Source organism: Hippoglossus hippoglossus, chromosome 18, assembly GCF_009819705.1.
Source record: "Hippoglossus hippoglossus isolate fHipHip1 chromosome 18, fHipHip1.pri, whole genome shotgun sequence".
NCBI classification, from domain to species: Eukaryota; Metazoa; Chordata; class Actinopteri; order Pleuronectiformes; family Pleuronectidae; genus Hippoglossus; species Hippoglossus hippoglossus.
The window spans coordinates 14,768,761-14,791,106 of record NC_047168.1 but is presented as its reverse complement, the minus strand read 5'-3'; the positions used below and the strand labels follow the sequence as shown (position 1 = coordinate 14,791,106).

At 42.7% G+C, this 22,346-nt stretch overlaps 2 protein-coding genes and 1 long non-coding RNA gene across 4 annotated transcripts in view; 2 read left to right on the top strand and 1 right to left on the bottom strand.

Annotated features, from left to right (window-relative positions):
- Window positions 1-627: 627 nt before the first annotated feature.
- Window positions 628-21,983, top strand: LOC117752108 (L-amino-acid oxidase-like). The gene is made up of 8 exons (XM_034569273.1): window positions 628-671; window positions 902-1,125; window positions 1,581-1,693; window positions 4,604-4,805; window positions 5,281-5,349; window positions 5,802-5,938; window positions 6,344-7,094; window positions 21,601-21,983. Exons 1-8 carry the CDS (start codon window positions 641-643, stop codon window positions 21,622-21,624), a joined length of 1,551 nt encoding a protein of 516 aa, XP_034425164.1. The 5' UTR covers window positions 628-640; the 3' UTR covers window positions 21,625-21,983.
- Window positions 8,478-22,346, bottom strand: part of LOC117752115 — a 33,281-nt gene continuing 19,412 nt past the window's right edge. Inside the window, exon 3 of the long non-coding RNA XR_004611994.1 lies at window positions 8,478-8,605. This is a non-coding gene — a long non-coding RNA (uncharacterized LOC117752115). The remainder of the gene's footprint in view (window positions 8,606-22,346) is intronic.
- On the top strand, window positions 16,955-21,987 carry LOC117752109 (L-amino-acid oxidase-like). 2 transcript variants are annotated; one of them, XR_004611993.1, is made up of 8 exons: window positions 16,955-16,998; window positions 17,256-17,485; window positions 17,941-18,053; window positions 18,811-19,012; window positions 19,743-19,811; window positions 20,308-20,444; window positions 20,850-21,725; window positions 21,832-21,987. XR_004611993.1 is itself a non-coding variant. In XM_034569274.1 (7 exons), exons 1-7 carry the CDS (start codon window positions 16,968-16,970, stop codon window positions 21,622-21,624), a joined length of 1,557 nt encoding a protein of 518 aa, XP_034425165.1. In that variant the 5' UTR covers window positions 16,955-16,967; the 3' UTR covers window positions 21,625-21,983. The 2 variants fall into 2 exon arrangements, 1 of the variants encoding a protein (XP_034425165.1); XM_034569274.1 differs by having other exon boundaries at window positions 20,850-21,983.

The following is a 22,346-nucleotide window of genomic DNA, read 5'->3' as shown; positions in this document are numbered from 1 at the left end:
ACATGTTCACAATGACACGGATCACATGAAAATATCTGGGAATGTCCAACACTACCTCAATTTCCTCAAAGCAGTTTCTGTTTGATAAGGTCTCACATGTCTGCCCTCATGACATTGTGTCCTTCTTTTGTCCAGTTATTCATAAAAGATTACGTAATTTTCACCACAAATTCGTTTATTTATCTCCTGTCATGTTGTCCAATCAGACGAGAGGACGGATTCTGTATAAAAGAGACATGTTTCCTCCTCAGGTCACAGACTCAGTTTGTTCAACAGGTAAGAAAGAGGAGTTTCTTTACTGACTGCTACTGATGATTGAAAAGGAACTTAACATCTTTAACTTGTCTTTAACTTGTCTGTCTGTCTGTCTGTCTGTGTGTCCTACGTCCTCTCTGTGTCTCTATCTCTCTCTGCCTCTCTGTATGTCTCTGTGTCCTACATCCTCTCTGTCTGTCTGTCTGTCTGTCTCTCTCTCTCTGTCTGTCTCTCTGTCTGTCTGTCTGTCTCTCTGTCTGTCTCTCTGTCTGTCTGTCTGTCTGTCTCTCTGTCTCTCTGTCTCTCTCTGTCTCTGTCTTTCAATCAATCAATCAATCAATCAGTGGGATTAAATGTTTTTTCCTCCTGCAGCTTCCAGATCAAGATGGATCCACGTGTGCCTAAGTGTGATCTCGGTGAGTATTTTGCATGAAGTCAATGTTTCTTTTATTTGGATGAAGTAAATTATTATTTATATTTATTTGAATATTTTCCGTAAGTAGACCAAACTTTTTACTGTCTCATAAAACAGAATCAAATGTGAGGAAATGTGAAGCCATCTGCGGTTGAGTCCGTTAAAGTTTATATTGAAAGAGAGTTAAAATCCTTTTTCTTGAGTTTTCTCTTCCAGTCTTTGTGTGTCCAGATGTTGTCAGTGTGCTGCTGTTCACAGGGAACCAGGGTCAGACTGCTGCTCTCAGCTTCAGGGAACATCTGGCTGATTGTCTGGAGGACACAGACTATGAAAAGCTGCTGCAGACAGCAAAGACCGGCCTTCGGCCCATACACAGACTGCACCATGTTGTGATTGTTGGAGCTGGCATGGCTGGACTGACGGCAGCAAAGCTGCTGCAGGACGCAGGACACACGGTACGTGCAGCAGGTCCATCACTTAAAGCTGCTGAAGTTCTTGTGTTGACCACTAGGGGCAGACATACACTGAAACAATCCCGAACACACCACCTGAACCAAGGTCTGCCCCCTGCTGGTTCCGTGCTGCAACATGTTGGGTGTTTTGTATGATGATTTAAGGAGGGGACCACTGGACCAACTCCCGTATCCGAGATATTTCAGCTTCATTTCTGTTCAGTGGGAGGAAGTGAGGAAGCTTCATCTATCTTTATTTATTATCTAGTTCTTGACGACATCACTTCTGTTTGAGTTTCTTTATGTTTCAGACCTGACTTCACTGATCACTTCTAATCTTACATTTATGACCTTTTTGTAGCGTATAATCCAGAGTTCAGAGTCGAAAATACCCATTTATTATAAAATCAGGAATAAGATGCTTATGTCTAACCTGGTAATTTACCCGTTTGAACAAGGTGACCATATTAGAAGCTAGTGGTCGTGTGGGAGGACGAGTGGAGACCCACAGGAATGAGACAGACGGCTGGTACGTGGAAATGGGAGCAATGAGGATCCCAAAATCTCATGAGTGAGTAGAAATTGTTTTTTGTTGAGATTTTATTTCGTGGTATCTTTAGCTAGCTAATGTTCTTTCTTAGGTAACATGGGTTTGTGTACGTAGAAAAAACAAAGTGTGTCAATGTGTTGAGCTCTGACTGAGTCGTCCCACTGAAACACAACTGAACACTGGATATTACCCATGATCCTCTGCTCCCTGACCCTGAAGAGCTGCTGCTGTAACAAATCCACCAAACTCTGTTCAGAATTCTTCATGTTTTAACAGTTTCCTGCTGAATATTGGAGATAAACTCTGGTTTTTAATAACTTCAGAGTGTTTTTAACTGATCTCAGTTCAGCTTCACTCTTCAACTGGAGCTGATTGTGACAGTTGAAGCTGACTCTCAGTCAGTTCTTCTCACAGGAGATGGAACCCACTCAGCAGAGTTACAGAGAACAGACGTTCAGGGAGTGAAGGAGGAAACTTTCTCATGTTCACACTCACACATCAGACTCACTTTCATCAAATTGATGATTTAAGGTTAAAAATTAGCAAAGTGTTGCTTTAAAGAAACTCCAGAACTCTTGGACAGGTAATGTTTTGGGACTGCACTGTGTTTAGCTCTTGTTACCTTGCTCTAAGCTAAATGTGATTTAGTGATGTATAGATATAAAAAGTCTAGTAATTTGAATCTATTGTTATCATAACCCTTGTGTTGTCCCTGCTTCCCCCGGCTGTAGGCCCCCTCACATAGTCCACCCCATATTAGGACGCACACGTAGCGCAATAGACAAGTGAGCAGCCCTTGCAGATGTATTTGTTACACCCGCGGCACATGGTGTGAGTTTTACAGACCTTTTTCCTGGGGCATATCTGACACCTCTTCCTCTTACTCGCCCCGAGCGGGGCTGCTGCTAGGGCTATGGAGGAGGCCGGACACTCGGGTCGAGCGTCGTAGTCAACAGCTCTCTGTGCGGCGGCGGCGGCTTTTACAGCCTTCACAACCGCGGCGGACGCGTCCGTGCGGGGGATGCGCTCCCTTCGTGCGATGAACGGAGTCACGAGAGCCTTTCCCAGCTGCTCTAGGAACACCCTCCGCTTGTTACGCTTGCCCGGCATCCAGTCGGGGTTGATCTCTCTCCATATCACGAAGGCGTTGTAGGAAGAGACATCGAGAATGTTGTGAAAGACGACCAGGGGCCAGCGCGCGGTCATCCTCCTGCAGCTGTACGTTCCGATCACCTTGTCTAGGTTGTCCACGCCACCTTTGTTGCGGTTGTAGTCCAGGACGATGACCGGTTTCCCGTCCTCACGGTCGCTGATGTCGGCCTCAGGGTGCTGTGTGCTCAGGAGCACCACATTCCTGTTTTTCTTTGGGATGTAGGACACAAGAGTGGCAGTGGGCGTGAATGCGAACTTGGATGAGAACACCTCTCTTCCCTTGACCGCGAGCAGCCCGGTCGGGAGCTCGGGCTTGTTCTTCCGAACAGTGCCGACCACGGTGAGCTTCCTCTCCAGGAGCTGCCGCGCAAGTTCGTAGGAGGTGAAGTAACTAACCTCTGAACGGAACCAGTTGCTCGTCCACGGTCACTTCGGGCCCCGGGTTGTAGAGGTGCGGTAGCCGCGACACCCACGCGTCCCAGACCTCTCGCACGGCCGCCAATTTGTCCATGGCTCGTCTCGTCTCGCGGTCGTCGAAGCGCAGCAGTCTGGAGTACATGTGGAAGCGTTTTAGGGGCATCGTGGCACGAAATATCGCCCGGCCGCTCTCGGCGTCCCACAGGCTGGTGGCGGCCTCGCCCCGGGACCTATACACCCCGCTAAGATCAACAGCCCTACGTAGGCGCGCAGGTCGGTCTCGTCCATCCCTTTCCATTCGTCACCGTATTTTCGACGACCCTCCCGATTCGTCATCTCCAGGATGATGTTCTCTACCGTCGGTGTGATGAACAGGTGGAACGTCGAGGCTAGGTCACCAGTGCGGGACGTCGCATGGATCGTGGGGCCCCGGTGGACCCCGCTTTGAGCCGCAGCAGAGGAGGAGGAAGAGGAGGAGGAGGAGGAGGAGGAGCAGTGGCCCTCCTCTCGGCCGTACGCCCTCGAGGACCATGTTATTTCCCCGTTTCTTGAGGGGAAGGTCTCTCTTTCCACGAGTCCGGTGGTGGTGGTGTCGCCGTGGTCTTGTCCTCCTTCTTCTTCTTCTTCCAAGGATGACAAATCTGCAGAAGCATCACCCACTGGGTCGTAGTCTTCGTCACCGTCGTCGTCTTCGTAGTCACCGTCGTCGTCTTCGTCTTCTTCGCTATCGCCGTTGTCTCCGTCTCTGTCTCCGTCTCCGTCCTCTCTGTCTTCTTCTCCATCTCCTTGTCCGTCCGCTTCTCGGTCTGGCTCTTTCGTGTCCTCTTCGGGTTCAGAGGATGGTTGCTGGGAGAATAGCTGTTGGAGAACCTGTTCTCTGGTGAAACGCTCCTGACGCGACATCGTGCCATGGTCCGTGAGAGAGTGGCACACTGAGACTTATATGTGGGTCTAATGTACCCCCCCTTGATTTCAATTGGAATCAGGTGTGGGTCTAAATGACCCCACAGAGCACCACAGCGCCATCTCTGGTGGTCTAAATGACCCCTCCCAGGACAATCGAGAATGACAATCCATTGGTCTCAATTACCCCAGGAGAATTGGATAATGACAATCCTTGGGTCACCCTAACTCTAACCCTGACCGGCCAGGGCTTGCGTATGATCACACGCACGCACTCACGCACGCGCACACACACACACACACACACACAGACACACACACACTCTGGGTCAATTCGACCCAGGAACAACACAAGGGTTAACTACAAACTCGATAGCACGACATTCACATTCTCAGCTCAAATGTTTGCAAACTTCAGAATTTCTACAGACACAAGCTCACGACCTTGTGTCTCAACAGAATCGTCCGCTGGTTCGTGAAATCACTCGGACTCAAGCTAAATAAATTCATCATGACTGACAACAACACCTTCTACCTGGTCAATGGGATAAAGAAACGGACGTCTGAAGTGAAAAGAGAGCCTGACATCCTCGGGTATAACCTGGAGGGTCACGAGAAAGGGAAGTCGGCCGACAAGCTGCTACAACAAGCTTTGAAGAAGGTGTGGAAGCATCATGTGTTCTTTCATATACAGTAAATACCAAAGTATGAGATGAAAGATTGTCTTACATATGTATTTATACATTTTGTCTTAATTAATGCATTCCTCTAAATCTCAACCCTACAGGACGATTATGATTAATACGTATACATGTTGACATAATAAGGTCAGAATACTCCACGTTTCAATTCGATTATTGTTTCTTCCAAGTTTGACCTTACTTGGTTTAAGGTAATCAGGAAATACATGTCGCCCAGATTTGGCCCACGCTGCCCTTATTTGTTTTGGGACATTTGGGCCACATTTACTATTTCAAATTGTTTTAGACGTCTGAGTTTTATACATAAACATTAAATTAAACATTTACAGTATTTATTTCAAGTATACACTTGAATATAAAACACATTTTCTCTTCTTGTTTGATGGTTATGTGACTTAAATGTGTACCTGTCGTTGTAATTGATCTTTTTTGTAGGTGTATGACTATGTGGAGAAACATGGCGGTGCTGAAGCTCTTAAGAAGTACGACCACTACAGTGTGAAGGTAAAGCACAATGTGATTTCAAGTAAATGCACAAAGTTAGAAACACAACATTGTGTGAATTATGTTCCTTCAGCACAAATTGGTCTGACAAATATGACAAAACAAATATTCAGGTGTTCAGTTTTTGGAAAAGGGTCGACTAGCTGGGTAATTATGAAAAATACACCTCGTCAGTAGTCTAGTAGATAGTCTGACACGCCCCCTAACAAAGCCTGGTAAAGCGAGAGCAGGAGCAGACTGGGGGGGGGGGGGGGGGGTCTTAAAGAGACAGGAGCTAAAACCTAGTGTTTGAGACAGAGGCTGAAAAGAGGAGCTGCAGCAGTGGACAGTCTGAGGAAAGTTTTGTGAACATTAGAGCATGAAAACATTTTACAGTAATAACTCATTAAAATGAACAACCTGAATATAAACAGAATATGTCTCCTTTAAGATGAATGTTTCCTTTTTCACAGGAATATCTGAAAACGGAAGGTAATTTGAGTGCAGAAGCCGTGAGGATGATCGGAGACTTGCTCGACGAAGAGAGCATCATGCACATGGCTCTGACTGAGATGATGTACATCAGCAGCGACGTCAACGACAACATCAAGTGAGACTTACCAACATTAGCATGTGTTTGAATTGCCGCTCTCTGATGCAGGGTCTCGTATAAAGAGGCAAGATCCAATAAACAACTAATCTATTTGTACTTGTTTGTATTAAGTAGTAAGTAACAGAAGTTGGTGTGTGAGCAGTACTAGTGGATAACAGAGGTTAGAATCTTGCCTTTGCACAGTGATACATTAATTAGGCCGCTAAAAGCAGCTAACATCACCTCAACTCTTCCTTACTTGTTTTTGTGAACAAGATATGTCAAGAACAACTTGAGGAAATGTCTTAGGCAACGACAGGATGCTCAGGCAGAATAAATAACAGTGTTGACTTCCCACACTTTCCGTACAATAATTTAGTAATTTTCATGCTCAAATGAGAACATGTCTCTTTGCTTTTGAAGGTACTATGAAATAACAGGTGGGACAGATCTTCTCCCCAACGCTTTACACAAAACACTGAAGGCCCCTGCTCTCCTGAACTCCAAGGTGAAGCGTATCAGTCAGTCAGATACAGGTGTCGTCATATCGTACCAGAAAGACCAGGAGTCCTCTCTGACAAACCTTGAGGCTGACGCCGTCCTGGTAACCACCACAGCCAAAGCAGCCCTGTTCATTGACTTTGAGCCACCTCTCCCCATTAAAAAGATGGAGGCCCTGAGGGCGGTCCACTATGGCAGCTCCACAAAAATCATCCTCACCTTCAGTGAGAAGTTCTGGGAGAAGGACGGCATCAAAGGAGGGAAGAGCATCACTGACAGGCCCTCTCGTTTTATCTACTATCCCAGCCACAGTTTCAAAAACAAGAAGATCGGCGTCCTCCTGGCTTCCTACACCTGGGCTGACGAGTCGCTTCTCTTCCTGGGAGCGAGTGACGAAGACCTGAAAGAGCTGGTTCTGAGAGATTTAGCTGCGATCCACGGCGAGTGCGTCCGGTGTCTCTGCACAGGGGTGGTGGTGAAGAAGTGGAGCTTGGATCCCTACAGCCTGGGCGCCTTCGCTCTCTTCACACCCTACCAACACCTGGAGTACTCTAAGGAGCTCTTTAAACGTGAAGGCAGGCTGCACTTTGCTGGTGAACACACAGGCTTCCCTCACGCCTGGATCGAGACAGCTATCAAAACTGCAATCAGAGCTGCGATCAACATCAACTTAGCGCTGCTCGATCGAGACGATCTCTGAGCCGTTACATCTGAATAAATCAGTATCATTGTACTTCATGGTTTTAGGGAAATATTTATAATTTTTAATCACTTAATTTTTACATTTATTCATTTGAATGCAGATGTTTGTCATTTGAGCTTGAGATTAGTGCCTTGTTCTGTTTTCTATGATTTTCATTAATTCTGGTCACAATCGATGGTTGTATACGGTTTTATTCTGGTACAGGGGCTACATACATGGAAAGATTTTACCTGTTCAAATTTTATCTTTCATATTCTACAAACACAATTAAAATGCAAAGAAAATGACGTATGTAATCTGATTGATTTGAGTGTGTTATTAAAGTCTATAATTGAATCTGAAGCCTGTGCACTTGAGTTACTGATTTTAGCGAAAAAACAACAATTAAGTAATAATATGATCAGATGCATTAATTCTTTCACACTAAGACACATATGTATAAATCCTTTGTTTTGTATTATGGCGTCACATCGAACCTTCTGCTCTGGGCTCAGATTTAGGGATTGTTTTGCCATATTGTTCGACCTTAATAGGATCAAAAGGGACAGAAATAGTCCCTTTTGGCTTTGGATCCACATAATAGAAATGAACTCATGCAGCATTATTCAGTGTAGGTGAACGAGAGGGAGCAGGAACCTCGGCTCCGTTTTGCCTCCAGTTCTCCCCCCCCCCCCCCGACTCGACAAAGTGATCAAAGGCTTCTCGGCCGACGGATTATTACAAATTCACTCTCTCCCTCCTGATGTCACGTTAACTTACAGTGACCCGGCTGCACGCCTCTGGAAGGTGATGAAATATGAATTAAAAGCACATTCTTTTTCAAGTTCTCAGGTGTGGTTGAGTGGAGACGCCGTCCTCCAACACGGTTCTGCTCTCTAATGATGAGCGGCTTTGAAGATGAGAAGAGCTCGGCAGCGATCAGTGCTTTCATCAGAGAGGAGAGAACGATGGGAGGAGGCGTGGCATCAATTAAAGCCTGACTAATATGTCAGAGGGCCAATCACGGATATATATCGATATCATCATACGTGTTGTCTGCTTTGCTCTGATATGAAATGTATTCATTATTTCACATAATTAAGAAAAAGACACTTTAAGAAATGTATACAAGGTGCCATTGCTTAGTTTGTCCAGCAGGGCGCTCTCCTCCTACTCTGTCGGAAGCAAATCTAGCCAATTTTTTTCTCTTTGCAATATAACCCCGAACATATATTTATAAATTAAGTATATACATTAAATGTATCATAATTTACTTTTTAAATGTATTATATTATAATTGAAAGATTCCTTCGGGATCTTTTGTTTTATCTCATCTTACCTTATCTTCTTTTTGCGACCAGTGGAGTCGCCCTCTGCTGGTCATTTGAGAGAATTCAGGAGTTACGTGACCCCCGAGGATTCATCCGGGACGGGACCTTCAATTATCCAAGCGTGAAGACGAGTAGCAGGAACTCTCAAGGATTCTCCTGCGTGACCTCCACCTGCGGAAATGAAATCACAGATTTCTGTCAAGGGCACAGTTTAGGAGGCAAATGTAATTGGTGTTCGCCGTGTGTGGAGATCGGATAAAATAAAAATAAATAAAATCCTTGGGATTTTCGCGACGTGAATGTTTAATTTGGGATGCTGTAACAATGGATGTGATCTCGTCAGCAGTAGAAGAGAATTCCTCGACTAGTGCTTGACGGAGTTCTGTGTAGTTACTTGTGGGAAGTGACTGAATTAACTTGTGAACAGCTGTAGAGCTGGTTTTTAACACGAGTCTAACCTTCTCTCTTTCCGTTGCATTTGGCACATCACTTAAGCTGAGATCTAGTTCTCTAAAGTAATTATCAATATTGTTATCACAGTTGTCTGGATCACCTTGTTCAATATCTTTAGCTAGAAACTCAAGCAAATCAAAGCGAGGACACTGTGAGGTCCGGGCCCGTGCATCACCTGCTGCAGGTCTCTCTGGTTGAGGGGGGGGGGGGGGGGGGGGGGGGGGGGGGGGGGGGGGGGGGGGGGGGGTGCTAAAACATCTTGAAATGTTGAAGTCCCCCCTTTGGAGAGTTGTGCACGGAAAAATGTGTCATGCATCAGTGGATGAGAAGTATATGAGGCACAATGTGTTCTTGAGGGTAAACTACATATGTCATCAATGTCAGTGTCAGAGTCAAAGAGATGGGAAGTTAGGAAGCTGTTACCTCTTCCTGTCAGTGGAGGATCAGGAGGTGACTTAATTCCCAAAGACTTATTAAAATTTAAAATCATACATATCAACAATGGACCCTTTGATGCTGTTTGTGCATCACACTTCGTCGTTAAGTAGAGAATCTATTTCTTTATTACACTCACTGAAGTTCAACTTGCTGATGAATTCAGGATAGCCAGGGGTCAGGCTCTGTGCTAGGGAAGAAACAAACTGTTCTACACAGGGGTTCTCCATTGTTGGGTCTGAAATTGAAGGATTAGATTTACAAGTTTATAAATCAAAAAGCAGTGTGGTTGGTTTTGGTGTTGCACTGGCAGACACCTTGTAGTGTGGATTTGATCGTACACTAGCCTAACCAAACCTATGGTGGGTAAAACAGTTCACCAAACTTTTAATCACTAACTGATATGCTTGGCAGTAACAGCCAGGTACAAGCTCTGTTACATAGGGCCGGTGGCACGCTATGTCTTCATTCAAAAGCACTTAACAGTTGCAGGAAATTTCACAGCTTGACCAGTTAACATTGAATACGTGATATTCAAATGTTAAAAGAAATTCTTAAAATTTCAACAAAGAATATTCAACTGGAGTTATTAGCAACGAAAGCAATCTTTTAGCGAAACACTATGAGGACTTAAAGTGGTAGTTATGAATAATGAATTATTAATAAACATTTAATTTATGAATAAATTAAATTTCACCACAATGCACTTGTTTGTTAATACGGTTGAATGTCTACTCCGGTGGCAGACTAGTGGAACTGAATTCAAACCTTTGGCTTGACTGAAAATTCAAAATTCCACTTATTTCTGGCGTTTGCCAAAAATGAAAAAAATATTAATATTGCATAATTATGAATTGTTGCCAACTGTACTCTCCCTCACACGGGGCACCATTATGTTGTGCAATAATGCATTAAACGTGATACCATAAAATGGTGTGCCTTTCGGCATTCAATAAATTTGGTTTTCAAAATAAAATATTGAATATTAATATTAAAAATATTAATATTAAATCATAACTTTAATTGATTAAAGTTACCTCGGGGCACCACCCTTCAAAGGAAGGGAAAAGATAATACATTTATTGATTAAGTCTCATAAAAGTTCTAACTACAAATTTGGAACTCTGATTAACAATTAAATTAATAACTATAATCAAAATTACCATATAGATAGTTAGCTAAGTTGAAGGATATGGAGTTCTTAACAGTGTAGAGGTTGGCAAAATTCACTTATGCAACATTGTTACACTGTGTGAGGCAGCGTGCTTCCAAAATGGCAGCTGGCCACATCGAAGGTAACACCCTCCCCCCTTTGGAGTGTTTACGACATGTGGCGGGGTCAGAGAGATTAGGTGCTGCGATATGCGTGTGTCTGTGTGTTGGTGCCAAATTAGAGAAAGTTACTAGATGCATGCAAGGAAAGACTGAAGAGCATAACTAGCATTAACTTTCAAATAACTTGTAACCACAATATCACAGCAACACAAATCAAACTTATAAACATCACAAGGAATTGAATAAACAGTCTTTGCTTAGCCTAGTATGATTATTAAGCCCAGTTGTGTTACCCGTCCGTGGAAAGGGGAAAAAAGCAGTACTGTGAAGTCGTCTTGCTGGTTTGTGGCTCCTGCCTTCGTGGTTCTGTTGGGCTGTGCAGCTCAGTTGCTGTTTGAAGTTCTCCTGCCGGACATTGCATCGCGGCTTAGAGGTTGGTAGAGCTTGGATTGCGAGGAGGTTTCCTTGGTGAGATGAGCTGGAAGCTGCAACTCTCCTCCATGAAGTTGCAGGTAGGAAGTCCCAGTGACTCATGATGGCTGCTGACGAGCGCCGCTGGTTCCACCGCTGGAAACCCAGATACAGGATGAAGACGGAGAGAGGGAGGAGGAGGACGATGCTGGTGAAGCAGAAGGAAACGTACAAGGATTCGAGGCATGAAGGTTCAAACTGGGAAAAATTTGAGGAGGAGCTCTGAGGAAGATCGTCATGAGGCGAAGACGAGTAGTTCACTGACATTTTCAAACAGTGGAGGCCTGAAGAGAAGATGAAAGGCAGAGATGAAGGAATTAATGATTTTACAGAGAAGGAGAGAACAATGAAAAACACATTTACTGGAATAAACTGTCGAGACATTTTCACACATTCTGTAAAACTGTATATACACCCGTAGTTTCCATGTGGGGGGTGTAGTTGGAGGCTGGACTGTGTAAAAACATTGATTCTGTCAGTCGGAAAAATCAGGATTTACATGAGTCGTGTTTCACTACGTAAAGTTCCTCCTCAACACAAAGCAGCTCATCATAATCTGTCAGTGTTTACGAAGCTGTGCAAATTTACTGCAAAGCTCAGGTTCTTATACTGCAGACAAATAAAAAAGTATCGTACTAAGAAGTATTAGGTCGATTTTGAATTTTTTTTTCACATTTTGAGAATAAAGTCATAATAGTACAAGATTGAAGTCGTATAATTTGAGAGAAATAAAACTGACATTTCCTCCTTCACAGAAGGACCTAGCTGTTTTCTTGCACAATCAAAATATGGTGGCGCTAACGTGCTAACAGACGCTACAGTTCCTTATTTGGAATCTTCTACTGAAGAATTTATTCACTTTTCTTTGACTTTATTCATGAATTACACAAAACGATTTGACTCTAATTTGGTTTGACTCTATTCTCAAGAGTTCTACTTAGTTTGGATGTTTTCATTTCATTCACAACATTTCGACTTCATTCTCGACTTGTCAACGTTGCGATATGAGGAACAGAGTTTAGTCCGTTTGCTGCACACAAACAACAGTGTTGTTACTTCACACTCAGATTCATGGGAGTCAGAGTCGGCAGTTGAACTTTGCTGGGTGTGTACTTGTTGATATTAATCGGCACGCTCACACACACACTCTCTCGCCCACATACTCTCTCTCACACACACACACACACACACACACTCTCTCACACACACACACGTTTATACTTCTATCTTAATGAGGACACTCATTGGCATCATACATTCCCTAACCCCTTACCCTAATTCTAACCCTTAAAGTCTTAACCCCCAAACAGTCACACTCCGTAAGTTCTAGGCTCAAAGTGGTCCTCACAAAGATATCTGTACAAGAGCACACACACTAGGAACTCTACAGTTTTCCCTCAGGGCGTTGGCTGTGTGAGGGTTTCACTGGAAGACTGATTTCAACTGTTATCTCACTATCGTACAATCTGCTCTACACTTGACTGCATTCTTCATGACCGGAGTGAGAGGCACTTCAAACTGCTGAGTCTGACTAATTAGTTTAAACTTAGATTAAGTTAGATGAAGCGTCCACTTCTTTGATGCTGTCCAGGATGCACTCTGGCTTTGAGCTACAGCCTTAAACAATAGAAGAAGAAGAAGAAGTCTTCACCTCTGACGATATAATGTTTGAACCACGAGGACGTTCATTTGTACAGACAGACACATTCCACCAACACTGTCAGTCGTGGAAAACTACATTTTGTAGTTGAAAAGTAACTTTTATATTCCTGGCTGAATCTTTTATGAGCTTCCGATTAATTATTGACTGTGCGATTACTTCTTTTCTATCTGCTCCATCTTAAATGGAAACTTATACAGAGTCGTTTCCTGTTTCTTATTCCCTGTCTCAAACTGCGTCTACAGAACCAGTCTGAACTGGCTCAGACAACAGCCTTAGTTTTCCTAAATAAGATGTTTGCATTTGACTGTTCTCCATCTTCACTCTGAGATCCCTGTGACTCTCTGTGTTCATCCTTTCTGCAGAAAGCCCCTAATAAAATACTCTTAAGTGTGTCCCCTGAATAAACTGTTGAGACATTTTCACATATGAGCTCTGTCCTGACATGTTGTGTAGTTGGTGTTTGTGAAGCAGCAGCAGCAGGTTGTCGGGTCTGACTCATTCACACCAACAGGAACATGTGGGGAACATCCAGGCGAGGGGCGGAGCCTGTAGAGCAGCAGGAGGCCGGACATGACGTATAAACTCTGCTGTGGAAAGATCAGTGTTGTTGTTTACAGCTCATCCACACCGGCGTCGGCCCTCATCACCAAACGATCTGGAATCTCCTCGTCTTTCCAAGTTGACGTCTTCATCTTCTACGTGTACGGCTCCTCTTCTTCATCCTGAGACATTTGTGTTCTTCCAGTTTCACGTCCGTCACGTGTTAGAAACCTCATCAACACGTCCACTCGCTCACTGGGAAGCTTCCACACATTGTCCTGCTGTGTCCTCACATGGACTCACTCTGACATGTTACAGACATGTTACTAGGAGGCTGCAGGAGTGAGATGTTATACGTGCTGTATGTTATAGAATGTTATAGAAGTGTGAGCTAATGAGACCATGAAAACCCCAGAGCAGCAGATAAAGACGTGAACAAGTAACTGGACTCTCTCATGCAACATGGACCAACATGGAAATGTGACAGATTTTGTGATTTTCATAACATTACTCAGCTTGTAAATAGTGTGAATTAAATCTTGTCTTTTTTATCAAATAATATGAATAATATAAAAATGTCATTTATACTATTGTGCAGCATTTTATCATAAAGACTTTACTCCTTTATGTGTAATTTATAAACTTGTTGACTTTGCAATTAAATTATCAAAAAACACCTACTGAATATATATTTTTAAACTATTTAATTTATTTAAATATGTAGATGATATAAACCTACATGTTCACACACGTGACATGTTTTTCAGTAATATATCATGAAAGTGCCGTAGAGACAATTAGAAACTAGCAGGACTAATAAAAGACTTAACATATTTATCTGTAACATTTCAAATTCAGACCTTTATTGATTTTACTTTCAAATATCTTTGTTCATTTCAACTCATTGAAAACAAATTTCATGATAAGAATATAAAAACAATTCTGACCTCAACAACGTGTTGGTTCCTGTTGGTGACGAGCTGCTGTGTCGAGGTCTGAGGTCCAGATATACACCCGTAGTTTCCATGTGGGGGGTGTAGTCGGAGGCTGGACTGTAAAAACATTGATTCTGTCAGTCGGAAAAATCAGGATTTACATGAGTCGTGTTTCACTACGTAAAGTTCCTCCTCAACACAAAGCAGCTCATCATAATCTGTCAGTGTTTACGAAGCTGTGCAAATTTACTTCAAAGCTCAGGTTCTTATACTGCAGACAAATACAAATAAAAAAGTATCATACTAACAAGTATTAGGTTGATTTTGAATTTTTTTTTCACATTTTGAGAATAAAGTCATAATAGTACGTGATCGAAGTTGTAAAATTTGAGAGAAATAAAACTGACATTTCCTCATTCACAGAAGGACCTAGCTGTTTTCTTGCACAATCAAAATATGGTGGCGCTAACGTGCTAACAGACGCTACAGTTCCTTATTTTGAATCTTCTACTGAAGAATTTATTCACTTTTCTTTGAATTTATTCATGAATTACACAAAACGATTTGACTCTAATTTGGTTTGACTCTATTCTCAAGAGTTCTACTTAGTTTGGATGTTTTCATTTCATTCACAACATTTCGACTTCATTCTCGACTTGTCAACGTTGCGATATGAGGAACAGAGTTTAGTCTGTTTGCTGCACACAAACAACAGTGTTGTTACTTCACTTACAACACGTAACTTCACACTCAGATTCACGGGAGTCAGAGTCGGCAGTTGAACTTTGCTGGGTGTGTACTTGTTGATATTAATCTGCATGGCATCACTCCAACGCTCACACACACTCTCTCTCGCCCACATACTCTCTCACACACACACACACACACACACACGCTTATACTTCTATCTTAATGAGGACACTCATTGGCATCATACATTCCCTAACCCCTTACCCTAATTCTAACCCTTAAAGTCTTAACCCCCAAACAGTCACACTCCGTAAGTTCTAGGCTCAAAGTGGTCCTCACAAAGATATCTGTACAAGAGCACACACACTAGGAACTCTACAGTTTTCCCTCAGGGCATTGGCTGTGTGACAGAGGGTTTCACTGGAAGACTGTGATTTCAACTGTTATCTCACTATCGTACAATCTGCTCTACACTTGACTGCATTCTTCATGACCGGAGTGAGAGGCACTTCAAACTGCTGAGTCTGACTAATTAGTTTAAACTTAGATTAAGTTAGATGAAGCGTCCACTTCTTTGATGCTGTCCAGGATGCACTCTGGCTTTGAGCTACAGCCTTAAACAATAGAAGAAGAAGAAGAAGAAGTCTTCACCTCTGACGATATGTTTGAACCACGAGGACGTTCATTTGTACAGACAGACACATTCCACCAACACTGTCAGTCGTGGAAAACTACATTTTGTAGTTGAAAAGTAACTTTTATATTCCTGGCTGAATCTTTTATGAGCTTCCGATTAATTATTGACTGTGCGATTACTTCTTTTCTATCTGCTCCATCTTAAATGAAAACTTATACAGAGTCGTTTCCTGTTTCTTATTTCCTGTCTCAAACTGCGTCTACAGAACCGTTCATCCTTTCTGCAGAAAGCTCCTAATAAAATACTCAAAGACAAATTTGGGAATCCAGCCTCTTGTGTTTTCAGATTTCCATCCGAGTCACTTTTTTTTCAGTTCAACATGCTCATGAAATGCACAAAACAGAAACTGCTGGTGAAAAAACAGCCTCTTGTCGTGTGTCCCCTGTGAGACCGTCCATTTTTAACATCCTTGCTCACATAACCAGAGTGTTTGTAATCATGACGTCTGGAAATTAATGAAATCTACATGAAATCAACAGGTTTAATGTTCTGACATGTTCACAATGACATGGATCTGGGAATAAGGTCTCACATGTCTGCCCTCTTAGACATTGTGTCATTCTTTTGTCCTGTTATTGAGAAAAGATTTTGTAATTTTCACCTGAAAGTCGTTTAGTTACCTCCTACCATGTTGTCCAATCAGACGAGAGCACGGATTCTGTATAAAAGAGACATGATTCCTCCTCAGGTCACAGACTCAGTTTGTTCAACAGGTAAGAAAGAGGAGTTTCTTTACTGACTGCTACTGATGATTGAAAAGGAACTTAACATCTTTAACTTGTCTGTCTGTCTGTCTGTCTGTCTGTCTGTGTGTCTCTGTCTGTCTGTCTGTGTGTCCTAAGTCCTCTCTGTCTGTCTGTCTGTCTGTCTGTCTCTGTCTCTCTCTGTGTCTCTGTCTGTCTGTCTGTCTGTCTGTGTGTCCTAAGTCCTGTCTGTCTGTCTGTCTGTCTGTCTGTCTCTGTCTGTCTGTCTGTCTGTCTCTCTCTGTGTCTCTGTCTGTCTGTCTGTCTGTCTGTGTGTCCTAAGTCCTGTCTGTCTGTCTGTCTGTCTGTCTCTGTCTGTCTGTCTGTCTGTCTCTCTGTGTCTCTGTCTGTCTGTCTGTCTGTCTCTCTCTGTGTCTCTGTCTGTCTGTCTGTCTGTCTGTCTGTCTCTCTCTGTGTCTCTGTCTGTCTGTCTGTCTGTCTCTCTCTGTGTCTCTGTCTGTCTGTCTGTCTGTCTGTGTGTCCTAAGTCCTGTCTGTCTATCTCTCTCTGTCTGTCTGTCTGTCTGTCTGTTTCTGTGTACTACATCCTCTCTGTCTGTCTCTCTGTCTGTCTTTCAATCAATCACTCATTGGGATTAAATGGTTTTTCCTCCTGCAGCTTCCAGACCAAGATGGATCAAGATTTGCCTAAGTGTGAAGTCGGTGAGTATTTTGCATGAAGTCAATGTTTCTTTTATTTGGATGAAGTAAATTATTATTTATATTTATTTGAATATTCTCCGTAAGTAGACCAAACTTTTTACTGTCTCATAAAACAGAATCAAATGTGAGGAAATGTGAAGCCATCTGCGGTTGAGTCCGTTAAAGTTTATATTGAAAGAGAGTTAAAATCCTTTTTCTTGAGTTTTCTCTTCCAGTCTTTGTGTGTCCAGATGTTGTCAGTGTGCTGCTGTTCACAGGGAACCAGGGTCAGACTGCTGCTCTCAGCTTCAGGGAACATCTGGCTGATTATCTGGAGGAGTCGGACTATGAAACGCTGCTGCAGACAGCAAAGACCAGCCTCCCGCCCTTGCTGCAGACAGCAGAGACCTTCCACGGGCCCATAAACACATCACGTCATGTTGTGATTGTTGGAGCTGGCATGGCTGGACTGACGGCAGCAAAGCTGCTGCAGGACGTAGGACACAGGGTACGTGCAGCAGGTCCATCATTTAAAGCTGCTGAAGTTCTTGTGTTGACCACTAGGGGCAGACATACACTGAAACAATCCCGAACATACCACCTGAACCAAGGTCTGCCCCCTGCTGGTTCCGTGCTGCAACATGTTGGGTGTTTTGTATGATGATTTAAGGAGGGGACCACTGGACCAACTCCCGTATCCGAGATATTTCAGCTTCATTTCTGTTCAGTGGGAGGAAGTGAGGAAGCTTCATCTATCTTTATTTATTATCTAGTTCTTGACGACATCACTTGTGTTTGAGTTTCTTTATGTTTCAGACCTGACTTCACTGATCACTTCTAATCTTACATTTATGACCTTTTTGTAGCGTATAATCCAGAGTTCAGAGTCGAAAATACCCATTTATTACAAAATCAGGAATAAGATGCTTATGTCTAACCTGGTAATTTACCCGTTTGAACAAGGTGACCATATTAGAAGCTAGTGGTCGCGTGGGAGGACGAGTGGAGACCTACAGGAATGAGACAGACGGCTGGTACGTGGAAATGGGAGCAATGAGGATCCCATCTACTCATCAGTGAGTAGAAATTGTTTTTTGTTGAGATTTTATTTCGTGGTATCTTTAGATAGCTAATGTTCTTTCTTAGGTAACATGGGTGTGTGTACGTAGAAAAAACAAAGTGTGTCAATGTGTTGAGCTCTGACTGAGTCGTCCCACTGAAACACAACTGAACACTGGATATTACCCATGATCCTCTGCTCCCTGAACCAGAAGAGCTGCTGCTGTAACAAATCCTCCAAACTCTGTTCAGAATTCTTCATGTTTTAACAGTTTCCTGCTGAATATTGGAGATAAACTCTGGTTTTTAATAACTTCAGAGTGTTTTTAACTGATCTCAGTTCAGCTTCACTCTTCAACTGGAGCTGGTTGTGACAGTTGAAGCTGACTCTCAGTCAGTTCTTCTCACAGGAGATGGAACCCACTCAGCAGAGTTACAGAGAACAGACGCTCAGGGAGTGAAGGAGGAAACTTTCTCATGTTCACACTCACACATCAGACTCACTTTCATCAAATTGATGATTTAAGGTTAAAATGAGCAAAGTGTTGCTTTAAAGAAACTCCAGAAATCTTGGACAGGTAATGTTTTGGGACTGCACTGTGTTTAGCTCTTGTTACCTTGCTCTAAGCTAAATGTGATTTAGTGATGTATAGATATAAAAAGTCTAGTAATTTGAATCTAATTTTATCTTAACTAAAAACTCAAGATAGCACGACATTCACATTCTCAGCTCAAATGTTTGCAAACTTTGCTCACGACCTTGTGTCTCAACAGAATCGTCCACTGGTACGCGAGATCACTCGGACTCAAGCTAAATGAATTCATCATGACTGACCCCAACACCTTCTACCTGGTCAATGGGATAAAGAAACGGACGTCTGAAGTGAAAAGAGAGCCTCACATCCTGGGGTATAACCTGGAGGGTGACGAGAAAGGGAAGTCGGCCAACGAGCTGCTACAACAAGCTTTGGAGAAGGTGTGGAAGCATCATGTGTTCTTTCATATACAGTAAATACCAAAGTATGAGATGAAAGATTGTCTTACATATGTATTTATACATTTTGTCTTAATTGATGCATTCCTCTAAATCTCAACCATTTGGAGAGTTCCATCGGTGACTGCGTTTACATAGACGACTATATTCCGATGGTTGATCTTATTCTGAGCGAAACATTTCATTCGATTATGATGTTTACATAAGTTGCGAATAGAATATTCAGTTACAGAGCATAGCCTCATTATGACTCATGTCAACATTGCGTCCTATTAGTGATCGAACCTAAGAAATGCGTTGTCAAGCAGTTGGTAAGTGTCGTTAGTAGATGATGCAAACTCCTGTGAAAACTCCTACTGGACGTTATATAATGATTAATACGTATACATGTTGACATAATAAGGTCAGAATACTCCACGTTTCAATCTGATTATTGTTTCTTCCAAGTTTGACCTTACTTGGTTTAAGGTAATCAGGAAATACATGTCGCCCAGATTTGGCCCACACTGCCCTTATTTGTTTTGGGACATTTGGGCCACATTTACTATTTCAAATTGTTTTAGACGTCTGAGTTTTATACATAAACATTAAATTAAACATTTACAGTATTTATTTCAAGTATACACTTGAATATAAAACACATTTTCTCTTCTCGTTTGATGGTTATGTGACTTAAATGTGTACCTGTCGTTGTAATTGATCTTTTTTGTAGGTGTATGACTATGGGAGCAAACATGGCTGTTCTGAAGCTCTTAAGAAGTACGACCACTACAGTGTGAAGGTAAAGCACAATGTGTTTTCAAGTAAATGCACAAAGTTAGAAACACAACATTGTGTGAATTATGTTCCTTCAGCACAAATTGGTCTGACAAATGTGACAAAACAAATATTCAGGTGTTCAGTTTTTGAAAAAGGGTCGACTAGCTGGGTAATTATGAAGCGAGAGCAAGAGCTGACATTTCCTACATGAGCTGGAATCGGTCGACCAATCACAAAGAGGGTACCAGCTGCCTGGGCTTTATCAGGGTGGGTGGGGGGGGGGGGGGGGGGGGGTGGGGGGGGGGGGGGGGGGGGGGGGGGGTCTTAAAGAGACAGGAGCTAAAACCTAGTGTTTGAGACAGAGGCTGAAAAGAGGAGCTGCAGCAGTGGACAGTCTGAGGAAAGTTTTCTGAACATTAGAGCATGAAAACATTTTACAGTAATAACTCATTAAAATGAACAACCTGAATATAAACAGAATATGTCTCCTTTAAGATTAAAGGTTTCCTTTTTCACAGGGATATCTGAAAACGGAAGGTAATTTGAGCGCAGAAGCCGTGAGGATGATCGGAGACTTGCTCAACGAACAGAGCCTCATGCACATGGCTCTGACTGAGATGATTTACCTCAGCAGCGACGTCAACGACCACACCGAGTAAGACTTACCAACATTAGTATGTGTTTGAATTGCCGCTCTCTGATGCAGGGTCTCATATAAAGAGGCAAGATCTAATAAACAACTAATTTATTTGTACTTGTTTGTATTAAGTAGTAAGTAACAGAAGTTGGTGTGTGAGCAGTACTAGTGGATAACAGAGGTTAGAATCTTGCCTTTGCACAGTGATACATTAATTAGGCCGCTGAAAGCAGCTAACATCACCTCAACTCTTCCTTACTTGTTTTTGTGAACAAGATATGTCAAGAACAACTTGAGGAAATGTCTTAGGCAACGACAGGATGCTCAGGCAGAATAAATAACAGTGTTGACTTCCCACACTTTCCGTACAATAATTTAGTAATTTTCATGCTCAAATGAGAAAATGTCTCTTTGCTTTTGAAGGTACTATGAAATAACAGGTGGGACAGATCTTCTCCCCAACGCTTTACACAAAACACTGAAGGCCCCTGCTCTCCTGAACTCCAAGGTGAAGCGTATCAGTCAGTCAGATACAGGTGTCGTCATATCGTACCTGAAAGACAAAGAATCCTTTCTGACAGACCTTGAGGCTGACGTCGTCCTGGTAACCACCACAACCAAAGCAGCCCTGTTCATTGACTTTGAGCCACCTCTCCCCATTAAAAAGATGGAGGCCCTGAGGGCGGTCCACTATGGCAGCTCCACAAAAATCATCCTCACCTTCTGTGAGAAGTTCTGGGAGAAGGACGGCATCAAAGGAGGGAAGAGCATCACCGACAGGCCCTCTCGTTTTATCTACTATCCCAGCCACAGTTTCAAAAACAAGAAGATCGGCGTCCTCCTGGCTTCCTACACCTGGGCTGACGAGTCGCTTCTGTTCCTGGGAGCGAGTGACGAAGACCTGAAAGAGCTGGTTCTGAGAGATTTAGCTGCGATCCACGGCGAGTGCATCCAGTGTCTCTGCACATCGGTGGTGGTGAAGAGGTGGAGCATGGATCCCTACAGCATGGGCGCCTTCGCTCTCTTCACACCCTACCAACATCTGGAGTACTCTAAGGAGCTCTTTAAACGTGAAGGCAAGCTGCACTTTGCTGGTGAACACACAGGCTTCCCTCACGCCTGGATCGAGACAGCTATGAAAACTGCAATCAGAGCTGCGATCAACATCAACAAGGCGCTGCTTGATGTCTCCACCTAAACAAGAGACGATCTCTGAGCCGTTACATCTGAATAAATCAGTATCATTGTACTTCATGGTTTTAGGGAAATCTTTATAATTTGTAATCACTTAATTTTTACATTTATTCATTTGAATGCAGATGTTTGTCATTTGAGCTTGAGATTAGTGCATTGTTCTGTTTTCTATGATTTTCATTAATTCTGGTCACAATCGATGGTTGTATACGGTTTTATTCTGGTACAGGGGCTACATACATGGAAAGATTTGACCTGTTCAAATTTTATCTTTCATATTCTATAAACACAATTAAAATGCAAAGAAAATGACGTATGTAATCTGATTGATTTGAGTGTGTCATTAAAGTCTATAATTGAATCCGAAGCCTGTGCACTTGAGTTACTGATTTTAGCGAAAACAAAAATTAAGTAATAATATGATCAGATGCATTAATTCTTTCACACTAAGACACATACTACCGTTCAAAAGTTTGGGGTCACTTAGAAATGTCCTTATTTTTCAAAGAAAAGCACTGTTTTTTTCAATGAAGATAACATTAAATTAATCAGAAATACACTCTATACATTGTTAATGTGGTAAATGACTATTCTAGGTGGAAACGTCTGGTTTTTAATGAAATATCTACATAGGTGTATAGAGGCCCATTTCCAGCAACTATCACTCCAGTGGTCTAATGGTACATTGTGTTTGCTAATCGCCTTAGAAGACTAATGGATGATTAG